Below are 23,321 nucleotides of genomic sequence, written 5' to 3' on the forward strand. Positions count from 1 at the left end.
AATTAGTTCTTTTGCCACTATTCAACTATATCACTCTACTCTTCTGAACAACTAAAGTCTTTTAAAAATGAGACTAAACCATCTTGGCTAACACGGTGAAATCCCGTCTCTACTAAAAACACAAAAAAATATTAGCCGGGCCTGGTGGCGGGCGCCTGTAATCCCAGCTACTCAGGAGGCTGAAGCAGGACAATGTTGTGAACCCGAGAGGTGGAGCTTGCAGTGAGCTGAGGTTGAGCCACTGCACTCCAGCCTGGGCGACAGAAGTGAGACTCCATTTCAAAAAATAAATAAATAAATAAATAAATAAATAAATAAATAAATAAATAAAATGAGACTGAAAAAGAGAATTGGCTAGGGTAGTCTGATGTATTATGAGTAAGCTTTGGAAGATATCATCTGTTTCTCATAGCATGGAATATAAAAACCCTTTCCAGGCAGCACAGTTTGAAGGAGAGACTACAGACTATGTAGTTAAGTAAACTTCAGTCTGATTCTGGCTCTGCCACTTAAAATCTGCAAGAACAGGATGCCTTACTCCTCTGAGTCGCATTTTCCTTCACCTGCATAATGGAATTAATCTATCTGTGACTTTATATTTAAGGTGGGTTTCTAATAGACAGACAAGATATAATTGCATCTTATTTGTTTATCCACTTTGACACTCTTTGTCTTTTAATTGATGTAGTTAGACTATTCACATTTAAAGTGATTGATATAGTTGGACTAATAGCGATCATATTTGTAAATATTTTCTATTTCTTTCCTGTGTTTACTCATTCATTCTTACTTTTTTCTTTCTCTCTTTTCTTTCCTTTTTTGTTTTCCACTTCTCTGATTTTAATTAGGCAATTTATGATTCTTTTTCTTCTCTTGGCATATTAATTATACTTCTTTTTTAAACACGATTTTTAGTGGTTGCCCTAGAGTTTTTAGAATATGTTTACAACCAATCCAAGTGCACTTTAAAGTAATATTATGCCACATCATGATAGTACAAGTACTATATAAAACAGTATTCCCAATTCTCCTCTCTTGTCTCTAATAAAATGGCTATCATTCATTTTATTCACAAATAAGCTATAATCACTGAATACATTGTCATTGTTATTTTGAACAAACTGTTCTCTGTTAGATCAATAAATAATAAGAAACATCTTCATTTTTTCTTCAGTTTTTTCTTTCCTAATGCTCTTTCTTTTTTTTTATATAGATCTGGAGTTTCTGCCTATATATTTTCCTTCTCTCTAAAGAACTTTTAAAACATTTCTTGCAAGGCAAGTCTACTGGTGACAAATTTCCTCCATTTTTGTTGGTCTCAGAAAGTCTTTAGTATTTACTACTTCACTTTAAAAAAATTGTGGCAAAATATATATAACACGAAATATACTATTTTAACCACTTTTAAGTGTATAGTTCAAGGGCATATAAGTTCATTCACATTGTTGTACAACTATCACCACCATTCATCTCCAGAAGTTTTTTATTTTCCCAAACTTCTCCTTCATACCTGAAGGATAATTTGTTGGACACAGAATTTTAGGTTAGTAGGCTTTTTTTTTTTTTTTTTAAGACTTTAAATATTTTACTTCACAATCTTCTTGCTTATATGGTTTCTGAGTAGAAGTTTGATGTAAATCTTATACTTGTGCCACTGTTGGTAAGGTGTTCTTTTTCCTCTAGCTTTTAAAGAAGATTTTCTATAATTTGAATATAATATGCCTAGATATAGGTTTTTTGGTATTTATCCTCCTAGATGTTCTCTGAGTTTTGCAGATCTGCGGCTTTGTGTCTGTCATTCATTTTGGGGACATTCTTAGTCATTGTAGCTTTAAATGTTGCTTCTGTTCCTTTTTCTCTCCTCCATCCAGTATTCCCATTATACATGTGTTATTCTGTGTCAGCCCATTTGCATTGCTATAAAGGACTCAGGCTCGCTAAAAGAGCGAGCTGGGTAATGTATAAAGAAAACAGATTCATTTTGGCCCATGGTTCTGCAGGCTGTACAGGAAGCGTGGTGCCACCATCCGCTTCTGGTTAGGTCCTCAGGAAGCTTACAATCATGGCAGAAGGAAATGAAGCTAGCAGGTCACATGCTGAGAGAGGGAAAGTGACAAGATGCAACATTCTTTTTTTTTTTTTTTTTTTTGAGACGGAGTCTGGCTCTGTCACCCGGGCTGGAGTGCAGTGGCCGGATCTCAGCTCACTGCAAGCTCCGCCTCCCGGGTTTACGCCATTCTCCTGCCTCAGCCTCCCGAGTAGCTGGGACTACAGGCGCCCGCCGCCTCGCCCGGCTAGTTTTTTGTATTTTTTTAGTAGAGCATTCTTTTAAACAACCAGATCTCACATTAATGTAGAATAATAACTCATTCATTGTCGTGAGTAGGGCACTAAGCCATTCCTGATGGATCTGCCCCTGTGACCCAAACACCTCCCACCAGGCCCTACCTCTAGCATTGGGGATCATATTTCAACATGAAATTTGGAGGTGGCAGAACATCTAAACTGTATCATGTAACTTTTCTAATAGCCCACAAATCTTAGATATTCTGTTCTGTCTTTTTATTTCTTTTTTCTTTTTTCACTTCAGTTTGGGGAGTTTCTATGGACACATCTTCAAGCTCACTGATTCCTTCCTCAGCTATGTCCAATCCACTTATGAGTCCATCAAAGGCATTATTTATGTTACAGTGTTTTTGATTCCTTGCATTTTCTTTTCTTTCTTTCTTTGCATTTTCATCTCTCTGCTTTTATTACTCACTTGTTCTTGCATGTGCCCACTTTTTCCATTAGAACCATTAGCATATTAATCATAGTTGTTTTAAATTCCTTGTCTGATAGTTCCCAAATCTGTGCCTCACCTGAGTCTGGTTCTGATGCTTTGTCTCTTCAGACTTTGTTTTTGCCTTTTAGAGTGGCTCGTAATTCTTTGTTGAAGGCTGGATATGATATAAAAGGAACTGTGATAGATCAGCCTTTAGTGCAAGGTTTTATATTTATGTGACTAGGAGTTAGATTCTTCTTACTATTTGCTGTAGCTACAGTGTTAGAGACTAAAATTTCCTGTAGTATCCTTGCTTCCATCTACTCTATTGTCTTTGGGTTTCCTTTGACACTCTTTAAATACGGTCAGAGGCCTGCAGTTCTTTTTGCTGTAATCCCCTGTTATTATACAGTAGCCTTATTGATGTGGCAAGGTATGGGAGAAGACGAAGTGTTCTACTGTCCATAATTAGGTCTCAGTCCTTTAGCGAGACTGAGTTGGATATTTTGTTGATTCAGCTTTGGTAAAACTCCAGTCTGTTAGGTTCTAGTAAAATAGGTTCCCTTAGGGACAAGCTTTTTTAAGGAGATCAGAGAGGTCTGGATATATTTCAGCACTTTCCTCTCCCTGCCAGAAACACAGGGGATATTGAGAACCTGGTAGTGTTCCTGGAGGTAAAACTCATGAAAGTGTGGGGTGCCCCTGAGCCTGGGACCCCTTGGGTTTTTTAACTCACAAGCTAGTCCACACTAACCTTCCAGCAATTCATCAATTACACTTAGTGTTCCTACAGAAAGCTAAGGCTTTCTGCCTTCTGCTTCCAGTTTTCTGTTCCTGTTAAGCTATGATTCTCTGTATCCATCTATCTGTCTTCTGGGGCAGCAATTTACCCAATGACTTCAATTTTCTGATGAACCTAAGAATAGTTGTTGATTTCCAGGTTGTTCAGCTTTTTTTCTTGTTATGAAGATGGGGGTGATGACTTTTGAGCCCGTTACATATCAGACTGGAACCATAATGAGAATAATAATCAGCTTCTTCACCAATTTGTTGTAAGAATGGCACTACATTTATTAGATAAATTAATATTTAAGGCATCTAGCTAAGTACACGGTACATAGGAAGCATTTGATAAATGGCAGATACTATTATCAATATTCCTAAAGCCATTTTAAAAAGCTGAAAATGAATAAATCACTAGACTGGAAAGTTAATGTATTATCAGTGAATGTTGGAATATGTCAGGTGTCTCTTATTGGATGCTCTTCAGATCACCACTTACAGCTAGTGAAACTCTCCCATCTGGACAGTCCCACCCAAAAGTTTCCAAATGAAAATATTTAGTCAGTGTTTAGACACCACATGAAAAACAAAACAAAACTGATCTTAAGCATCATAAAGTATTCCAAATATTACCAAATTATCAATGGCAGGTGAAAATAAATATTTGCAGTAAAATATCTGATCCTTCATTATATTTCCTATGCAAAGGGCCATTGTACAGGTCTTTCCAAAAAAAAAATGTTAATCTATGAAAAAGAATTAACTCCTAGAAGGAAACTCAATAAACATAAGTAACTTTTATTATCATCCTAATCACCCCCTCTTTTTCTCCTACTGGGGCCAAGTCAAAGCACATTTTCAAATAAATGAGGAATTCTGAAAAGCAAGACTGCAACTTAATAAAGTTGTCAATATTGAAAATTCAGTAATTTCAGTTTAGTTAATCTCACTGTATTTTAAACTCTTTAAATTATATCTGAATGTTACTAAGTTTAGTCTATTATCTTATCAATGTATGCCCTACTTTCATGACCCTCAGATTATAGGGGATATAATTTATAAATGAAATATATTGAAAGCATCATTTTTGTCATTAATTATCAAACATAAATCATCTATCATTTCTCCTTCAGGGTAAGAAATCAATTTCTCTTAGGGGAAAGAAAAGCTGTCCTCCGGTAGATGCGAATGGCTCTTCCAATAATGACCTTCAGTTTCCTTGAACATTTTTTGTTTTTGTTAACAAATATTTAACTGCTTACTCTATTTGTTCCTTTTTTTTCAAACTACAAAGCAATATATTGATAAAGTAGCCTTCCATAGACGGTGATTCAGCATCTATCAACAAAATTATCCACAAATGGAAAGATCTCTAGGACCTTGCTAAAAAGTGTGATCTGTATACCAACAGCATTGGTGTATTAGTTATTCATGCTGCATAACAAATATCCCAAAACTTAACAACTTAAAACAACAAACATGTATTATCTCACAGTTAATAATATTCAGGAGTCTGGGCACATATTAAGTGAAGGCCCCTGGATCGGTGTCTCTCACAAATCTGCCATCAAGGTGCCTTGATGAGGCTGCAGTCATCTCAAGGCTCGATCCAGGGAGGATCCACTTCCCAGCTCAATCACATGACCAGTAGCAGTCCACAGGTCTATGTCCTTGCTAGCTGTTATCCAGAGATCTCAGTTCCTTACCTTATGCATCTCACAAGGGGCCGTTCACAGCATGGTAGATTGCTTCATTCAGAGCAAGCATTTGAGAGAGTGTGCACAAGGCAGAAGCCACAATCTTTTTGTAACCTTTTCTCAGAAATGACATCCCATCACTTTTGCCATAGTCTATTATTTAGAAATAAGTCAATAGGCCCATCCAATACCAGGACAGGAAACTACATGAGGATGTAGATACCAGAAGAGGGTGGTTATTAGGAGATATCTTTGAGACTGCCTACCACAATTGGTAACAACTAGGAACTTGTTAGAAGTGCAGAATCATAAAACTAGTGAGCAAAATTTAAATTTTAACAAGATTTGATCCATAGGTCCATTCAAGGTTGCAGATGTCTGCTCTAGGAGCAGGGCCCATCTATTTTATTCTGTTGCAGAGATTGCTTCCTCACTTAATTTTACTCACTGTCTGTTGCTTTATAAAGAAATACAGAGATCACTTTTGTTTGCAACTCAGTTCTCTCCTACAAAGAACTTTACAAAGTAAGTTCACTAAAGCACTACTGGGCTGCACATAGCAGATAGGAAATAGAATTGGGAGAATGAAGAAGAAATATGAGGCATAAGATACATGGCAAACAGACTGAATTATAGTATCAAGAAATTACTAAAAGAGAAGATAAAGCATTTGGATAGAAAAGATGTCAGGAATCATGTAAAAATAGGGATTATAGTCCTATCTCCTCAACAATCTTTAAATGCATTGCTGAACAACTGTGCATTATAAAGCCTACTGTTTATAACAGTGGCCTCTTATTTTAGAAATATAACCATCAAAAATTATAATACAAAAACATAAATGTTCAACTGAGTTCAGATACCTGGCTTATTCCCTTTTTCAGTATATTTCATGTCTCAACAATGTCGAGTCATTTATATTCAGTATTTGAAATCTTTCCATAAAAGGCACTAAAAACTCTGGTATAAATATTTTACATCTACCTCAAATTTTATTAAATGTAAAAGATAAGATTACATTCAGATTTTAATTATGTCTAGAAAAATAAAAGCCCCAAGAGGTAAAATGCAAGTCTCTAATCTGCTTATCACAAAATGCAATCAATTAAGTAAAGCCTTCATTCCGCACCTTCTCAATGGTATACTGAAGCCAATACCTCTGATATGTGTGAGCTCTTTGTTAAATTTTCAGGAGTTTTGTGAACTAGTTGCTAATTACAGACATTATTAAAATTTGAAGTATTTATATAAACTTACAAGTATTTATATAAACCTTCAATTTAAAACAAATGTAATAAAGACTCAAAATTCATCACCTCCTACTTATTTTACTTTCATTATTTTTTGAGGTCATTTAAAACATCTATTGTACTTATAGGGTGAAAATACCATATATGCTGCAGTACTGAGTATCTCTTATCAATCCCATGTTTATGTTTAAGGACATCCTATTGATAGCTTAAAATTGGCTATATAGGAGTATTTATGCTACATAAATTTAAAAACACGATAAAGCAGAACTTGATTTTTATTTTATTGATTGTCTAGACTTAAGAAAGCGATAGAGAAAATGTTAATACTGCAGATTCAACTTGAAAAATGTGGCATGTCCCTAGTTATTACATGTCCAATAGTGTCAAAAAAGGGAAATATTCTCCATGTATTTGAAAACTGTTATTCAATTCAGTGAAGAAGTTGCTCACATCATTGATGACCCAGTAAAATTCCAACATAACCAGTGCTGAGGCTGAAACAGGTTTCAGTTTAATTAATGTATTTTTCACTAAGTGACAAAGAATTTAACAGTGGATCACATATCAGGTGTAACGATAACAATTATTGAGGAATTAATTACCAATTAACTGTATTTGTGAAATTTTGTTTGAACTGCATCCATAGTTTGCTATACATACAAGAGTCCAGCAAGAATAAATAAAAGCATTCTCTGAAATCAGTTGGTCATATGGAATTGACAATAGAAAGTTCTATATATTTTATTATTATCTGTAAAATGTGTTATACATCTTCTATATCAGCACATTTGTATTGTATGTATATACACATGCGTGTGTGTGTGTGCACGTTTATTTTTCCCAGGAAGCTGCTTGTTAAACATTTACTGGCACACTACCCTGTGTCCTTCCCTTACAATGTAATTGTGGCCACTACAGATCACAGAGGAGCACATTAACATGCCCTGGTCTTCCATGTGAAAAGAAGAATATTTTAAGTTCTAAAATTGAAAAGACATGCATGCACAATACTTACTATAAATCAGTGGAAACACTTCTCTGGTCTGTGTTCAATGTGAATAAGCTTCTCTGCTGTGAATATGGGGAGTCCATGTTTTTGTTAGATCATTCTAAATGAATCTTGGCTCAGGTGATTTATAGCCTATTGCATCAGCCTAAATTACACTTTGCACATTCATGTTGAAAATATTCAGGGAAACAGTTTTCACTGTATTAGAATATGGAAAAGGAATTGACATCACAAGCATCTAAGTATCAATTGGACCTAGAATCTGATGAAATCATACTGAAAAGCTGCATGTCTTGCTTTGGCAATCAGATGACTCACCAGAAGAAACTGTACAGATCTCACGAGCAGGCCTGGTGGCCGGAATTTATGCTTATGATTCACGGGAGTCACATATGCCCCTTTCAAACACCACATACAGCTTTCTACTTTATCAAAACAAATCAATCAGTCCGCTGTGCTGATGACAGTGTTTTTATGTATGTAATTTAATCTTTGGGGAAATTACTCTTCTATAAGGTTCTGGGAAAAGAGTGAACTGTTTTAGTTATTGTTCAGTTCCACATATAAACAACAAAAATGGAGGAAGACAAAGCTGACTGATATAAAAATGGAATTCTCTGTTGCCCAATTAGAAACAAATTTTGTTGTAAATTTTGAACTGACTGAGAAAGTGAAGGAAAGCTTTGGCGGAAGGAACAGCACTGATTTTTGTGTAATTGTAGGCTTTTCACCTGAACCATTCCAAACCAAAAACAGTGAGTGGAAATGTTGTACAGTGCCTTCTCAGACTGCAAAAAGATGATAATATTTTATGGATCTTCTGAGAAACCAGAGGAGTGCTTTATAAGTATAGATATTGAAAAAACTGCTGGAAATTTTAAAGATGGGTAGGCAGAAAATCTTCTGTGATCATCAAATTGAGGATGTGCTGAGTTTGGAGAGAGGATAAATTTGGACACAAGAAGGTTATGCAAAAGGAACAAGCAAACAAACTGGAATAAATTTCTGGAAAAACAACATTCCAAGTGCTTTTACAACAGCTCTTCAGTTCATATAGACTTTTAAAAATATATTCTAAAATAAATGTGGGTAGAAAAGAGGCCTTGACAGAACTGAACTCTCTTCCACCAACTACAAGTCAGAGAGAATGATGATTAGTTTTTCCTAATGAGAAACTAGGATTAGAACATCACATTAAAAAGCAAGTCTAATCTTTCTTCCTTCAATGTATGTGACTATGGACTGGCAAAGAAGTTCTTCTTCCTTCTAATTCATATTACAGCTTGCAGAATGGTTGCGATTTACATCTTGAATATTGTGGATTTTGCAGTAGAAATGCCTAACTAGCAGGTGACCTGCTTTTATCTGATTAGTTGACATTCATAAATAAAAGGGTAACAATAATGGAGGAGTGCTTTATGAGAAACATAAGTATATGATGCTATCCAAGTCTCCAGTATGGCGAGAAAGGCAAAAAATGTCCCTATTTGGAAGATACATTCAGCAGCTCATGTGCACACTTCAGTTAATGTATAGACATATTAAAGATGATATGCATGTTTGTCTTGGAGTGGAATACAAAAAATAACTTTTATTCAAACCCAAATAGTGAGAGCAAAAAGTATTATTATGACAAAATTTTGGATAAAGTACCTAAAATTAACATCAAGCCCAAACTTCTGGCCTTAGCCATGAGTTTTTACCAGCTACATCTTGTGCTGGAGTTACTGAGCAGCAGAATTGACTGTTCTGTCTCCTCTATAGCCTGCATAATTTTCTCCATAGTAGAGACAATTTTGTAATGAAATGGTCACAGGAATGCAAAATATCAGAGAATATGTCAAAATGGAAGGAAATCCTGAGATTATCTGATCTGTAGAATCTTCTTACTAAATTAAACATTAAATGCCTGAAACGTTATAAGACGTTATTAAACATCTGAAAGGAAATCTCAGTATGAAAAGCAGGTATGTTAGGTGGATGCCTCAGTTGAATTCAGTCTTCTTATTGGGTAAGATTAGTCTTTGTTCACAGAACTACTTTACCACCTTCACTGAGTCCCATGGTTCACTGCAGCTCGGAATGAAATCTCCTAATTTTTCTTCATGTATAAGGAAACTGAGGTTCTGTATGCCAAGCCGCTTTCTCCAGAGGTCAAATAAGAAGATAGTGGCAGTGGCAGATTGGAGTCAGTACCATGGTTCTCATACAACATCACAAAGAAGTCAACTTGATTAGCAACCAAAAATCCGACTGCATTCTTAGATTCCATTGCGCCAATGTATAACATTTGTATTCTTTCAGTATTAAAATGGCAGCCTAGAAGAAAAAAAGGTGTCTGGGAAAGTTTACTGTTAAGAATATTTTCTCCTTCAAGATTCCTCATTTCAAGTTCTACCATAGACTCAGTTCATCACCTGTCAAAAAAAAAATGACATGAAATCTCCGCATTCTCCCTAAAATACAGAGACCTGTGACATCACAATCCTGAAGCCTGAGAGACTAAGTAGGAAGGTGAACCATATGACATAAACTGTAAGGACAAGTGTGGAGGAGGGGAAATGAAGAGGAAAAGAAGAAAGGACATCCACATATCTTTGGACCTTTGGATCAATCAGTCCAAACCTTATTTTTTTGTTGTTGTGTTGTTTTTTGGTACATGTCCTGGTTGTTTGTTCCCTTTGCTCAATTCATTTCGCCAAGTGTTTACAGAACACCCACACTGTGCTAGTACCGGTTATCACCCCTGAACAAATAGAATAATGTTTGGAGTGTGACTCACACCTTGAAGTCCACTTCCTTTTAGAGATACTATCTCATACTCTGTAAATTTAAGCTAGGAATAACCTCACACCAGTTACTCAGTGTTTGAATCTGGAGAAGGAATAGAAGGGATTATCTGCTGGGAATGCTTCAATATTGAAATGTTCTTTCCTGAGGCTACTTTGTTTCCCCTCTCAAGTCACATATTACTGACCCACAGCAAAACCCCAGATTCCAACAGATAATCCAATCTGAAGCAATGTTTGTTATTCAGGTGTTGGACAGGTACTAATTTAGCACCTACTTTGTGTGAGATACTCTTCTAGGTCTTGGCATAGAGTGGTGACCAGGACAGATCAAGACCCAAGCACTCTGTGGTGCTTCCATGCTCATGGGGGAAACAGAAAACAATAGGTAAATCCATGATAAAGATTATGATTTCAACTAGTCATAAATATTATGAAGGAAACAGACATGAAAATGTAATATTAATCTAGGCATGGGTATTGCATATTATGATTGATCAGGAAACAGGTTCTCCTAGGAGGTGACATTTAAACTCAGACCCTTAGGAGATCTCAATTCTCAGTATCCTCAAAGTCAAGTTGCGGGACCTTGTAAGACTCCAACAGAAGGAAACACACAGTTTCATGCTGCCAGCGCAAGGCTACTCTGTTTTTAATGGATGGCTAGACTTCATAAAGACTGAAATGAATAACAGTGAGGAAAGGCGGAGCAGTTACTAGAGACAGAAGAGTCATTGTGATTTAGTTCTTTGGTGCATTGCTCATACTTTCAAGGGTCATCGGTAGCATAACCGCACCTTGGTGCTTAGAGAAAGCAGAGTGCAGCAGCTGGGCCGGCCCAGGGCTCTCTGTGCCTGGAGCTCCTGGTGATGGACCTGCCAGCGTGTGAACCTGCATGCCCAGCGCTCCCACGGTGGGAAGCTGTTTACTCTCTCCTGGGAGGACACAGGGTTAGACACAGTTAAATCTATAATCATTATCAACCAGATCAACACGTTCTAACCGACTTGCTTTCGTCGTTTTTTTTCCCAACAGTGGTTCAATGGCCTGTGAATGTTTTCCTTTCAGTTAAAAAAAAAAAAAAAAAAAAAAAAAAAAAGATTTTCCTATTTAAATAAGGCATTTCATGGTCAAAGGAAGCTTTTGTTAGTTCATAGTCCACTCTTCTTTTCTTCTTATTGCTTAATAAAACTGAAAAACTTGTACTTGATGTAGCCACTGTGTAAGTCAGAAAAAAATTGCTGACAAAAAAAATGTATTCTAAGTATGTTTTAACCCCTGGTGGCATAGTTGTTATGAACGTGTATTACTACTGTCTTAAGAGCTAAACTTTCACAGTTCCTAAAATTATGACTATTTCCAAAAATCAACTAATTATGACTATTCCCAAAAATCAACCAATGCTTAGGACAGACCTTAAGATATAGAAGAAATGTGAGACATGGCTTCTTTCTTTTAGGAGCTCACAGCCTAGTTGAAAATGCTGAAAGACAATCAATGGCAGTATATGACAGTACAAAGTTAAGCTATGTTGGGAGATAAGCTGATAGGACTGTAGTGGTGAAGCAGGCCAGCAGAGGAGGCTGGAGCCCTCAAGTAGTGCTTGATGAGAGAAGTATGACTTGGAGAATGGAGAGTATTTGGAGAGGAAGAGAGTAAAGTTTTTCAAGAATGGGGAATGACAGAGGAGCATGCCCAGAGCTGGGAATGGGCTGGAACATTTTCATGGGAGAGGGTGGAGATGTGAATAAATGCAACTGTGATTCATTTGGGGAGTTGTTGGGAAATGGTCAGATTGATATTGTGCCAAGGGGCCAGCATGTTTTATCTGCTACAGATGACTGCTGAATAATTTTGCAAAAGTTTGACTCATATTGATTTTTCTGGGCTGCTCAGTGGACCTAGGCAAATTGTTGTTGATTTATAAATATTTGTTGTATTACTTGTAGCTTGACCATCGTCTTCCTGGCTCATAGGGTGTGCGGATGAATTTAAACATAAAGACTGTCAGAAAGCCTCCTTCCTCAACATAAAGTCATTGCAAGGTTATTGAGACACCCCAACAAATAGAGGGGCATCTCAAGGCTAAGTTCACATCCTTCTGTTCATGAACGTCTCAGTGAAAAGTAATTTTCTTTGTTACTCCCTGTGCAATTTATTTTTAGTGCTTTGTTCAGAGAAGACGAAGAAGTCACTCAAGTCACCTCAATATTCCAGTAAAATTAAGGGATTTTAAATTGTACTTTATGCTTTTTGTATTCATAGATATATTTTTACTCTTTTGAAACCTGCACAATCTTGCATCTCTTGGAGTTATTAATGGAACTTCCACCTCTCCTAATGTTTGTTCATCATGTTCCCTCAATCCTTCAGTTATGGATTAACTCCTCACACGGAAATATTTTTACAATACAAATGGATACTTTTGAGGACAATTCGCTCTTTTCTTCCTTACAGTTTGAGTCATTCAAGAATGAATGTTAATTCAGATAATTCCAGAAACTGACATAAATCTGAATTAGCTCTGGATCCTACGAAAGAATTAGTATGACTGAGACTTTTGGGTCAATAACCCAACTGGAGGGACAGAAATCAATTTTTAAACCATAGAGAAGGCCAGGTGTGGTGGCTCACACTTGTAGTCCCAGCACTTTGGAAGGCTGAGGCGGGCAGATCACGAGGTCTGGAGTCTGAGACCAGCCAGGCCAGCATGGTGAAACCCTGTCTCCACTAAAAATACTAAAAATTAGCTGGGCATGGTGGTGTGTGCCTGTATTCCCAGCTACTCGCGAGGCTGAGGCAGAAGAATCATTTGAACCCAGGAGGCGGAGGTTGCAGTGAGCCAAGATTGCGCCACTGCACTCCAGCTTGGGCAATAGAGCCAGACTCTGTCTCAAAAAAACCAACCAACCAACCATAGAGAATGTGACTAGGACCTCTAGTGGCCAAACATGGCCCTGCCAGGCTCTGGACTCAAGAGCCCTATCTCTTCTGTTTCAACAGAACAATCATGGGAGTTCTTACAGCACCACCTCCCCAAACACCACCTCTTGATATTACCAAATGTTTACAGTAAACTATGGGACCTGCAAAGAGACTCTGCTTTGTGGCTGTGGAGATAGATATCCCGGAAGTAACTTAGATCTATCAGAAGGACCACACACCTAGAAGGCACATAAGGGAGATCTCAGACCTTCCCAACATCTGATATCCCACTTTTGATTGTGGTGCCCTCGATATATCTGAAACAGTCAGATCTACAGAAATATTTGTTCACTTCATCTCATAAATTGGATCAGCCTAGTGTATCACCATCCTTTGGATTCAGGGAATATTAGAGCAATTTGTTTCTTAAAAGCAAAAGCATTATTCAGCACTGTCTATGTTAATATAGTCATTAAGAATACAGGCCTTTTTCTTGTACTCTTAACTCTTTTCTATAGATTTATCTTCTTCATCTGTAAAATGAAGACAAAAATAATAATACCTGTCATATAGTGTTATTATATTTTGCTAATTAATGCTGTACTTTTATGATGACACTTGGCACATTATCACTCTATAATCAGAGGCTTTTAGAGTCTTCCATGAGCTGAGGATGACTCCTTAATTTCTTCACCTTCATTTTCTCCCCACCCCTCAGGACTCACATATATACTACAATGTAAACATTAATGAACTTAATCTGGCCAAAGAGAAAATAAATTTTGTAGTAGAGAACTTGCCATTCAATACGATATGTTCAGGTCACTTGGTTAGGGTCAGGGATGCAGCAGGGGTTTTGTTGTACCTTTTGGAGCCTGATGAATCTGGCAGGAAGTGAGTTTTTTTTATTACAACTCCTACCATCAGTCAGCAATTTTCAAAAGTTCCTGAGATCCAGTCCACTTATATTTTTTTCTGTGAATTTAAAATTCTGAAATGCAGCAGAAAGTCCCCAAATGAATTTGAAGTCTTTCAAGAATGTAAAATAACTGGAATGTCTTTTTTCTCTCCTTCTCCATAGATTAACCTCAGAGCCACAGACGTCAGGCTCATGCGCCAGTTGCTTGTAATCAATGAGAGCATCGAGTCCATCAAGTGGATGATTGAAGAGAAAGCCACCATTACCAGCAGAGGCAGCAGCCTCAGTGGTAGCCTGTGCAGTTTGCTGGAGAGTCAGAGCACCTCTTTACGTGGCAGCTACAACAGCCTACACGATAGCAGTGATGGGCTGGATGGCATTTCCGTGGGAAGTTATCTGGACACATTGGCAGATGATGTCCCAGGCCATCAGACCCCTTCAGACTTGGACCAATTCAGTGACAGCTCCCTAATAGAGGACCCACAGGCACTACACAAGCGTCCTAAATTGGATTCAGACTACTACTGCTTTGGCTAGTGACACAGTTTTTTGCATGGGACTGGTGTGCAATTAACTTGTATTTATCCTTCTTCTCCGCTGCTATATTTTTGGTGTGATTTTTATTTTAATAAGATGACCTTTTTAAAAGAAGCTGATTTTGAAACTGCTTAATGGTATTTCTGTTGCTCCTAATACTTCTCATCTGAACTGATTTATTTTCCTCTTATATCTCTATTTTTTATTTATTACAATGATTTTCTCCCTTCTTTTACAGTAGCACAAACAAAGTAGGGGGAAAAGTATAAGCAATAATTATGTTTTTGCTTTTGTTTTCAGAGCAACGGGTCAGGGATTACAAGGAAAACTTTGCTAAATTTTACAATAAACCGAAGTCTGATAACAGTTAATTTTGTTGCTTGTGTTCTTAAATGATTTAAGGTTTCATCTTCCAGGAGACATTGAGATATATTACTGTTTGCATATCAGGTTGAACAAAATGCTTGGAACAAAATTAAGCATTATTTCTAGGCCACAACATTCTAGTGTATAATCAACAATACTGTTAGTCACACACGCCCACATGACAATCATTTGGAAGTCCCCAACTATACACAGTCTGTTCAACCAACTCACCCTTGTGTTGGTACTTTCGATTAACATTTTGTCATCAGTGATTCTAACTCAAATCATATGTTTATTTGTGTTATAATACATATTATTCTTCCAAATTTCAAAGAATAATTGAGATTAAGTATGGAGCCCATTCAAGGCAAAAATGTCCTAAATTTAATTGTATTTTGAGATTTTGTTGGCATTTACTTGTATGCATTTTGCAATTCTGATAGGATGTACAAATACTTAGATGCATACAAGCAGATGGATAGAAAGACAGATAAATATCCCAATAGTAGGGAAGCAGAATTGTTATTCATTTAAGAAGTCCAGTATGACATTTGTTCATCCTAGTATAAATAATCTCTTAGTTTTCTGAAATAGAATATTGTAACTCACATAGAGAGTGGACATTTAGTTTTGATATAATGTTATTAATCCTCTGCATTTCTTTTATCTTGATAACTCCTAGTGAAGGAATCTAATTAAGATTTCATGCTGTTCTTTATAATGATAAATGTTTCTGGACTAAACCCTCTACAATACAAATCAAAAAGTCTTCCTTCTTATAAGTGAGAAATGTCCATACCCAAAAAATATTTCACCCAAATTTCCTTTATTATTATATGCTTACTACACATGTCAAATTTATTGTTTGTTTCCAAGGCATGTATTATTCAATTTCTAATTAACATATATCAGGGCTTATATTTTGCACTGATCTTTTCCCATAAATTGCTTGATATAATCCTCATCACAACAGTCTCATAATGTGAGGACTGTTACCATCCTATGTTTGAGGAAATTGAGGCAAATAGAAGGCAGGCTACTGAGACAAGTCTCCCGGTAAGTGTCAAAGCTAGGATTTAACTTGCATCTGTCTTATTCCTAACAGTAAAACTCAATAACCTCTTTGGTAATTATTGATGTTAAATAACAAAATCGGAACGAGAAAGCAAATGTAAGTCTATAACAAAAATTAAAAATGTAACCAACCAATTTCAAACAGAAGATAATGAAATATGTAACCACATGTCTATAGCCTTGCAAGGAGAATATCCTCAACTACAGAGAAGTGGCAGGCAGCAAGAGTATGAGCCAACAAGGGTAAATTCTAACTTCTTTAAAACCCGCCTTTTGCCTTGAACAAGCCATGCACATGAAAGGCTATTTCTGTTCTCAGATCGTGAATACAATCTGGTAAATTTCTGTTACACTCTTCTCATGCAACCCGCTTCCCCTGCTATATGTCCACCCCATGCCCTCTATAAATTTTCCCTCTGGAGAAAGGAAATGCAAAAAGCACAAGAGCATAATGTGGAAGAAGTGTCTGGAATAGGTTTCATTTATATATTGTATTTTAAGAAACCTATAATGAACATTGGCAGAACACTTGAGAACGTTTTTGGTTTTATAAGTTTCAATATTTTATATGCTTTATATTAATTCCAATATTTTTTGCAAGACAACAAATATAGATTCCACCATTTAAAAATATGGAATCACATGTAAGCCAACAAGTTTTTTAATAATTGATTTTACTAAAAGGAAGTCAATAAACAATTAAGCAACACTATTAACATATTCATTGGTCTCAAGAGAGTGAGCGCATAGGAGTGCTTCATTTTTAACTGAAGAATCCCCATAACTAATCTCTGACCTGGCTTACATGGAACCACATGGAAGCCAACAATTTTTTAATAATTGATTCTACCGAAAGGAAGGCAATAAACAATTAAGCAACACTAACTATTAACATATTCATTGGTCTCAAGAGAGTGAGTACACAGGAGTGCCTCACTTTTAACTGAAGAATCCCCGTAACTAATCTCTGACCTGGACCATTTGATATTTGACCTCTGTCAGCACCAGAAGGAAAAGGAGTAAAAAGTTGTAGTATCTTTCAAACTATTCTGCCTACACTGAGTTGTGTTTTCCCAGAGAAGATGGAATTTTCCTCAGTTACATTAATCTCTCAATTTTTATGGACTTGTTAGTCTTTTAATAGATGGAAAATAATTAGATGTAATGAATTTAGACAAGCTAAAACTAGTACATTTTTGGAGTTTTGCAAATAAAGGAACTCTGGAAGACCCCTAGGAGTCTTAACTAAACTTCAAGGAAACAATGTTTATACTACCAGTCAGACCCAAAGTACATAGTATAAAGTTTTAAGTATTCATCAATGTTTGGAAACGCAAAAAATATTATTTACTGTGGGTGGACTATAAAGGTACTTGGAGCCCCACATATAATTGCATTCAGGCATTTGTTCCCCCAACTTCATAAAAATACAATCACCTCCACGAGGACAAAATAAACTTTTTTTTAAATTTTGTTTTGTTGAGACAAGGTATCACTGTGTGACCCAGGAAGAATACAGTGGCACCATCATGGCTCACTACAGCCTCCAACTCCCGGGTTCAAGCAATCCTCCCAAGTTAGCCTCTAGAGTAGCTGGGACCACAAGTATGCACCAGCATATCTGGCTAATTTTTCATTTTTTGTAAAGATGGAGTTTCACTACATTGCTGAGGCTGGTCTCAAACTCCTGGACTCAAGTGATCCTTCCACCTCTGCCTCCCAAACTGCTGGGATTACAGGCATGAGCCATCCTGCCCAACCAACAAATGATTATTAAGCCTAGCATAGTGGCACATGCCTGTTGTCTCAGCTACTCAGGAAGCTGAGATAGAAGGACTGCTTGAGCCCAGGAGTCTGAGTCCACCCTGAGCAACAAAGCAAGACCCTATTTCTAATAAAAATAAATATAGATCAAATAAAAGAAAACAAAATAAATGGTTATTTCAAGCTCCTCATCTTACTGATCTCACAATAGTTGACATATTTTATCACTCCTTTTTGAAAGAATGTCTTCATTTTCTTCCAGGACAAGACTTTCCCCCATCCCCCAACGCCTGCATGTTTGCAGACTCCACTGCTGGTTTCTCTTCATTTTTTCTGACCTTCAAAGGCAAGAGTGTACTTGGGCTCAATTCTCTTCCAAAATTGCTCCCCTGGAGAATCTATTCAGTTTCGTAGTTTTGAATGTCATATATGTGCTGAGATTTCTAAATGTATGTGTCTAGCCCCAATCTCTCCTCTACACTCCAGTCTCCCATGTCCATCTACCCCTGCAGCAACTCTATTTGGTGTCTGATAAGCATCTCAATCCGAACATATCCAAAATGGAAATTTTGCTCATTTTGAAATCCTTCCCAGTGTAGTAAATGGTGCTTCCACTCATCAATTGCTCAGTTCAAAACCTTGAAGTCATTCTTAACTATTCTCTTTCCGTTATACAACATCCATATCGTATGAGTTACATGTTAGAAATATATCCAGAATGCTACAGATTCTCATCATCATCACCACTGCTATCACTCTAATTCAAGCACCATCGCTTCTCCCTGAAACTACTGCAATAGCCTTGTTTCCTTTCTCCCATCCCCACCTTCCTACCGTCAGTGTTCAGCACAGCAGAGTAATCTTCTAAGACACAAGTCAGATTTTACCAGCCCCTATTCAACCCTGTAATGAATTTCCATCCTCTTCGGAGTCTAGTCCAAATCTTTATTGTGGACTACAAAACCCCGTGCAATCTGCCATCCTTCTGCCTGACCTCATCTAGTACAACTCCCCTCCTCTCTCATTGTGAAGCCTCATTTGCATCCTTGTTAGTTCTTACAAATCTCAAAATCCAAGCATTTTCCTGTCTCAGAATCTTTGCATTTCTCGTTTCTTCTTTCTGAAATATTCCCCTAAATACACGTAAGTCTTGATTCCCTAGTTCTTTGTGGTCTCCAATCAAGTGGCCGCTTGTCTGAGAGGACTTCTCCCAGAGTCTCCCGGCACTGTTTATCGTCCTTACCCTGGCTTATTTTTCTTCCTAACCCTTATCAGCACCTAACGTTTTGGGGTGCACTTTCTGCCTCCCCACACTAGAATGAAAGGTCTGTGAGAGGAATAACTTTATTTTGTTCACCGCCATATCCCTTGGAACCCAGAAAAGTATCTGTCACATAGTAGATACCAAGTAAATCTTCTTTGACTAAAGCAATTATTACACATTTCCTGAGTGCCTTTTAGGTGCCAGGCAATAACTGTGCTAGGTCCTGGTGTTAGGAAGATGAAGAAGGTGTGAAATCTGCCTCTGAGAGTTCATCTGTTTAGTACGTTTCTCTGATTGGAAGAATAACGGTCTCCACTCTCACCCCAAATATGTCCATTTCCTAAACTCTTGAACCTGTTAAGTGGCAAAAGGGACATTGCAGATGTGATTGAGTTAAGGATCTTGAGATAGAAAGATGACGCTGGATTATCTGGATGGGCCCTATGAGAGAGAAGTAGGAGAGTCAGAGTAAAAAAGTGAGAGAGAATGGAAGAGAGAAGTGAAGACATGCAAAATGATATATTGCTGGCTATGAGGGTAGAAGAAGAGGCCAGAGCCAAGGAATGCAAGCAGGGTACAGTTTCTATTTCTCAGCTTGAACTGCTGTATCAATCTTATGCTATTTCTATGTAATCACTGTTATCATTGTTCAAATATTTAGTAGAGAATTCCCATTAAACACAAAAACTCAAATATTCTCACCTATCATTGTGGATTATTTTTATGTAACCCAAGGCCTGGTTGGGTCAAATCAGAGCTCTGGGATTGTTTCACATCTACCTGTATTTGAGTGCTAGTGACATTACAAATATGGTCCAAGTTTGCATTCTTTCAAGTCATCAACACTGTGTGCAGGGTCTGTTTTCCAATATGGGAGGAAGAACTGTCAGAGGCTGCATTATTTCACTCTTTACTAATGAAGGATCCTGTACCAATAGGAAAATGTATGCTTTCTTGAAGTTTTAGATTATTCTCAGAGTAATTTACTACAATTATTTTGACATCAGCCAAATGCACCTATAAATCAAATATACTTCCAGCTAGCAACTCTGCATTTTTTCACTCTCATGCAAAGGAATATTCCTTACTCTTTTATTGCTGATGCATTCCAGCTTCTTGTCACTTGGCCTTCCGCTGAAAGCAATTTCCTTGTGATTTTTATACAAAAGTATTAGTGAAGACTCCCTCAATCAATCCCTGAAAATTTTGTTCATCACAAAATAATGGACTGAAATTATTATATATACATATTCTGCTAAATCCTCAAAAATCTAGTTTTTTTTTTTTTTTAAATTCAAAGATTGCATGGTATTAGGTGTGAAAGGGCTGCTAGAGGACACGTGGAATAGTACAAATAAGGAAAATGAGGCATTCTTGGGCAACTTGTACCGTTGATAGACAATATGGCCATACGGTGTGTCTAAATTAAGCTTCAGTAAATTAAGCTTCAGAAAATCATCAGATCCACACTTGCAGCATAGAATGAGTGGCTCAAGATGTTTTAATGCAAAACAAAAATAATTTATTTTATTTAAAATACAATTGATGTAATATTAAAGGAAAAAGAATGACATTTAAGAAGTAAAATGGCATAATCGTTAACTTGCAATTAAGGGATAATATAAATTATCAAGGCTTAGGGTTCAGGGTATCCCTGTTTTACCACTCATGATTATGTTTGAGTTAAGTAATTTTGGAATAAGTAACTTTGCTTCTTTGTGCCTCAGTTTCCTCATTTGTAAAACGGACATAATGATATTTGCCTCATAAAATTGATGGAGAATTAATATTTAGAAAGTGCTTGAAATGTAACCTAGTACACAGAAACACTTAATACCTTATGTTATTATCATTATAATAAACAATCAAGTAATCTGTTTTATATCTAAGAAGGAAGAAATTAAGACTAGCTCATCATAGTGCATATAATTTAAGTATACATACTGTTGTGTGACCAATCCAATAACTTGTCAATCTCTCTGGAGAATATCTTCCATAAAGCCTGCAGAAATAAAATAGTTACATTTTCAGCCCCCTAGTTGCTAACCATGGCCATAGGACAAAGTTTTGCCCAATAAACTATAAGCAGAACTCTGAGAGAGGTTTCTGGAAAACGTTTGCTGACTTTGAGCTGTCTATATAAGCCATTCTTGAGCTAACAATATTTTGAGATTTTCACATCCTTATTTCCTATGGCAGTTGTAAACTCTTGCAGGAAAAAAATGTTTAAAGTGCAACTTGCATTTTAGTACTGTTAATACACAGTGCTAGCAGTGAATTAAACAAACGAAATACAGTTGTTTTTATTACATCCTCAATGTTACCATAACACAGCTAATTGATATGGAGACTTTTTTAAAAAAGCAAAACAAGCTTTCACCTTTACAGTACATGCTTTAGAATAATAGGTCTTCAGAATGATGACACTATGCTAAATTCAGCTTGTTTTCTTTCATTTACTTTCTGGAAACCTACAAAGGTGCATAGAGAATTCTTTAGACATGAAGACTTTGTAAAGCATTGTTAATTTGCTGTCTCAAATTTCACTTGGAGCTATGTTTTAAAAAGAGGAAAGAAATATTTATATAATGTGTCACTTTCTTCTTTTAGATCACTTACAAATATACCACCAGTTAAATGATAATGTCTTACTTTGATAGATTTATTATAGATACAAAAACAAAGCCAATATTAATAGGAGTAGAGTTTTAAATGGAGCTGTACCTGACCTACTTTTTCCTACTAGGTTTGTCAAATCAATCAGTGAGACAATAATAGGTGACAAAATGATGGCTGGTGATACTATTTATAGTATACATATCACTTACCATAGAGATTATTTTGATTGAATAGATGTTCAAAATAATTTATCAAAAATCTGTCATGATTCTATCTTATTCCAAATTTGTACTACTGATAAAACTTTAAAATACTAAAATCCTTGTAGACTTCACTGGCATGGTTCTAGGCAAAAATATCTGCCAGCATTCAGAGTGAAGGTCTTCATCACATTGAGGGCTAAGTCTCCCACTTGAGTTCATGACAGGCACAACGTGAATACTCCCAAATCCCAAGACCAGTAGATCTATGAAAATGACTGCAATCTAATGTAGTGTGTCCCAAGATGGCTGACTAATTAGAAAAAGTGAAAACTTTGAGCCTTTCAGAGAATTTGCAAAGTTAGACAAGATGGGTCCATTAAACACTATTTTGAAAAAATAAAAATATTACAGTAAAAATGTTATTCTTTTTCTATTTCAGTTTTCTATTTTGATGAGGAACATATATGGACTCACAGGTCTTGAAGGTCTTAAGAATTCAAGTTTGAGGTTTTGCTCTGGAACGGGGACCAGAAAAACAAATGACATACAGTTTTCACCACAAGTTTTTCATAATTTTTATCACTACATCTGACACCTGATCCACTGATATGTGATCCACTGTTATCTTAAGAGTACTATGAAGAAATCCAAATTGCCAATTGCTGGTGTCGCCATTATTTGGTACCTGGGAATTATTTGGTTTTAAGTTGAACAATTCAATTTTATATTAACACTGTAATCCATTATTTCTTGTAGTGATGCAAATACTTCCACACTCTTCCATTCCACCCTTGTGTTTCTAATTATGAAAGTCTACCCTACTTCATATTTCACATATTAGGTTAGTGCAAAAGTAATTGTGTTTTCGGGCTGTGAATCTGAAATCATTATTATAACTAGGCTCAAACACATATTTATTAATCAAAATAGGAACCATTACAATCAACAGATTTTTGCCAATGAGAAATAAGTTTGTTTATTCCTGTAACATAAAAATCCATGCTTTGGGATTTGACAAACTCTTGGAAAGCATTTTCTGTACCCTGCTGGTTGTGGAAGCATTTTCCCTGCAAAAAGTTGTCTAGGTGTTTGAGAAGTGGTAGTCGGTTGGTGAGAGGTTGGGCATGTATGTCAAAACCTCATAGCTCAATTCCTTCCACTTTTGAAGGGTTGGTTGTGTGACTTGTGGTTGGGTGTTGTCATTAAGAAGAACTGGGCCCTTTTTGTTGACCAATGCCAGCTGCAGGTGTTGCAGTTGTTGGTGAAGCTCATTGATTTGCTGAGCATACATCTCAGATGTAATGGTTTCACCAGGATTCAGAAAGCTGCAGTGGATCAGACTGGCAGCAGACTAC

At 36.6% G+C, this 23,321-nt stretch overlaps 1 protein-coding gene across 1 annotated transcript in view; it reads left to right on the forward strand.

Annotated features, from left to right (window-relative positions):
- LURAP1L (leucine rich adaptor protein 1 like) overlaps positions 1 to 15,047 on the forward strand; it is a 47,299-nt gene extending 32,252 nt beyond the window's left edge. The window contains exon 2 of the mRNA XM_003911709.5: positions 14,302 to 15,047. Coding sequence (XP_003911758.1) covers positions 14,302 to 14,676 — 375 coding nt within the window. The 3' untranslated portion in view covers positions 14,677 to 15,047. The remainder of the gene's footprint in view (positions 1 to 14,301) is intronic.
- The last annotated feature ends 8,274 nt before the right edge of the window (positions 15,048 to 23,321 follow it).

Source organism: Papio anubis, chromosome 13 (genome assembly GCF_008728515.1).
Source record: "Papio anubis isolate 15944 chromosome 13, Panubis1.0, whole genome shotgun sequence".
NCBI lineage: Eukaryota > Metazoa > Chordata > Mammalia > Primates > Cercopithecidae > Papio > Papio anubis.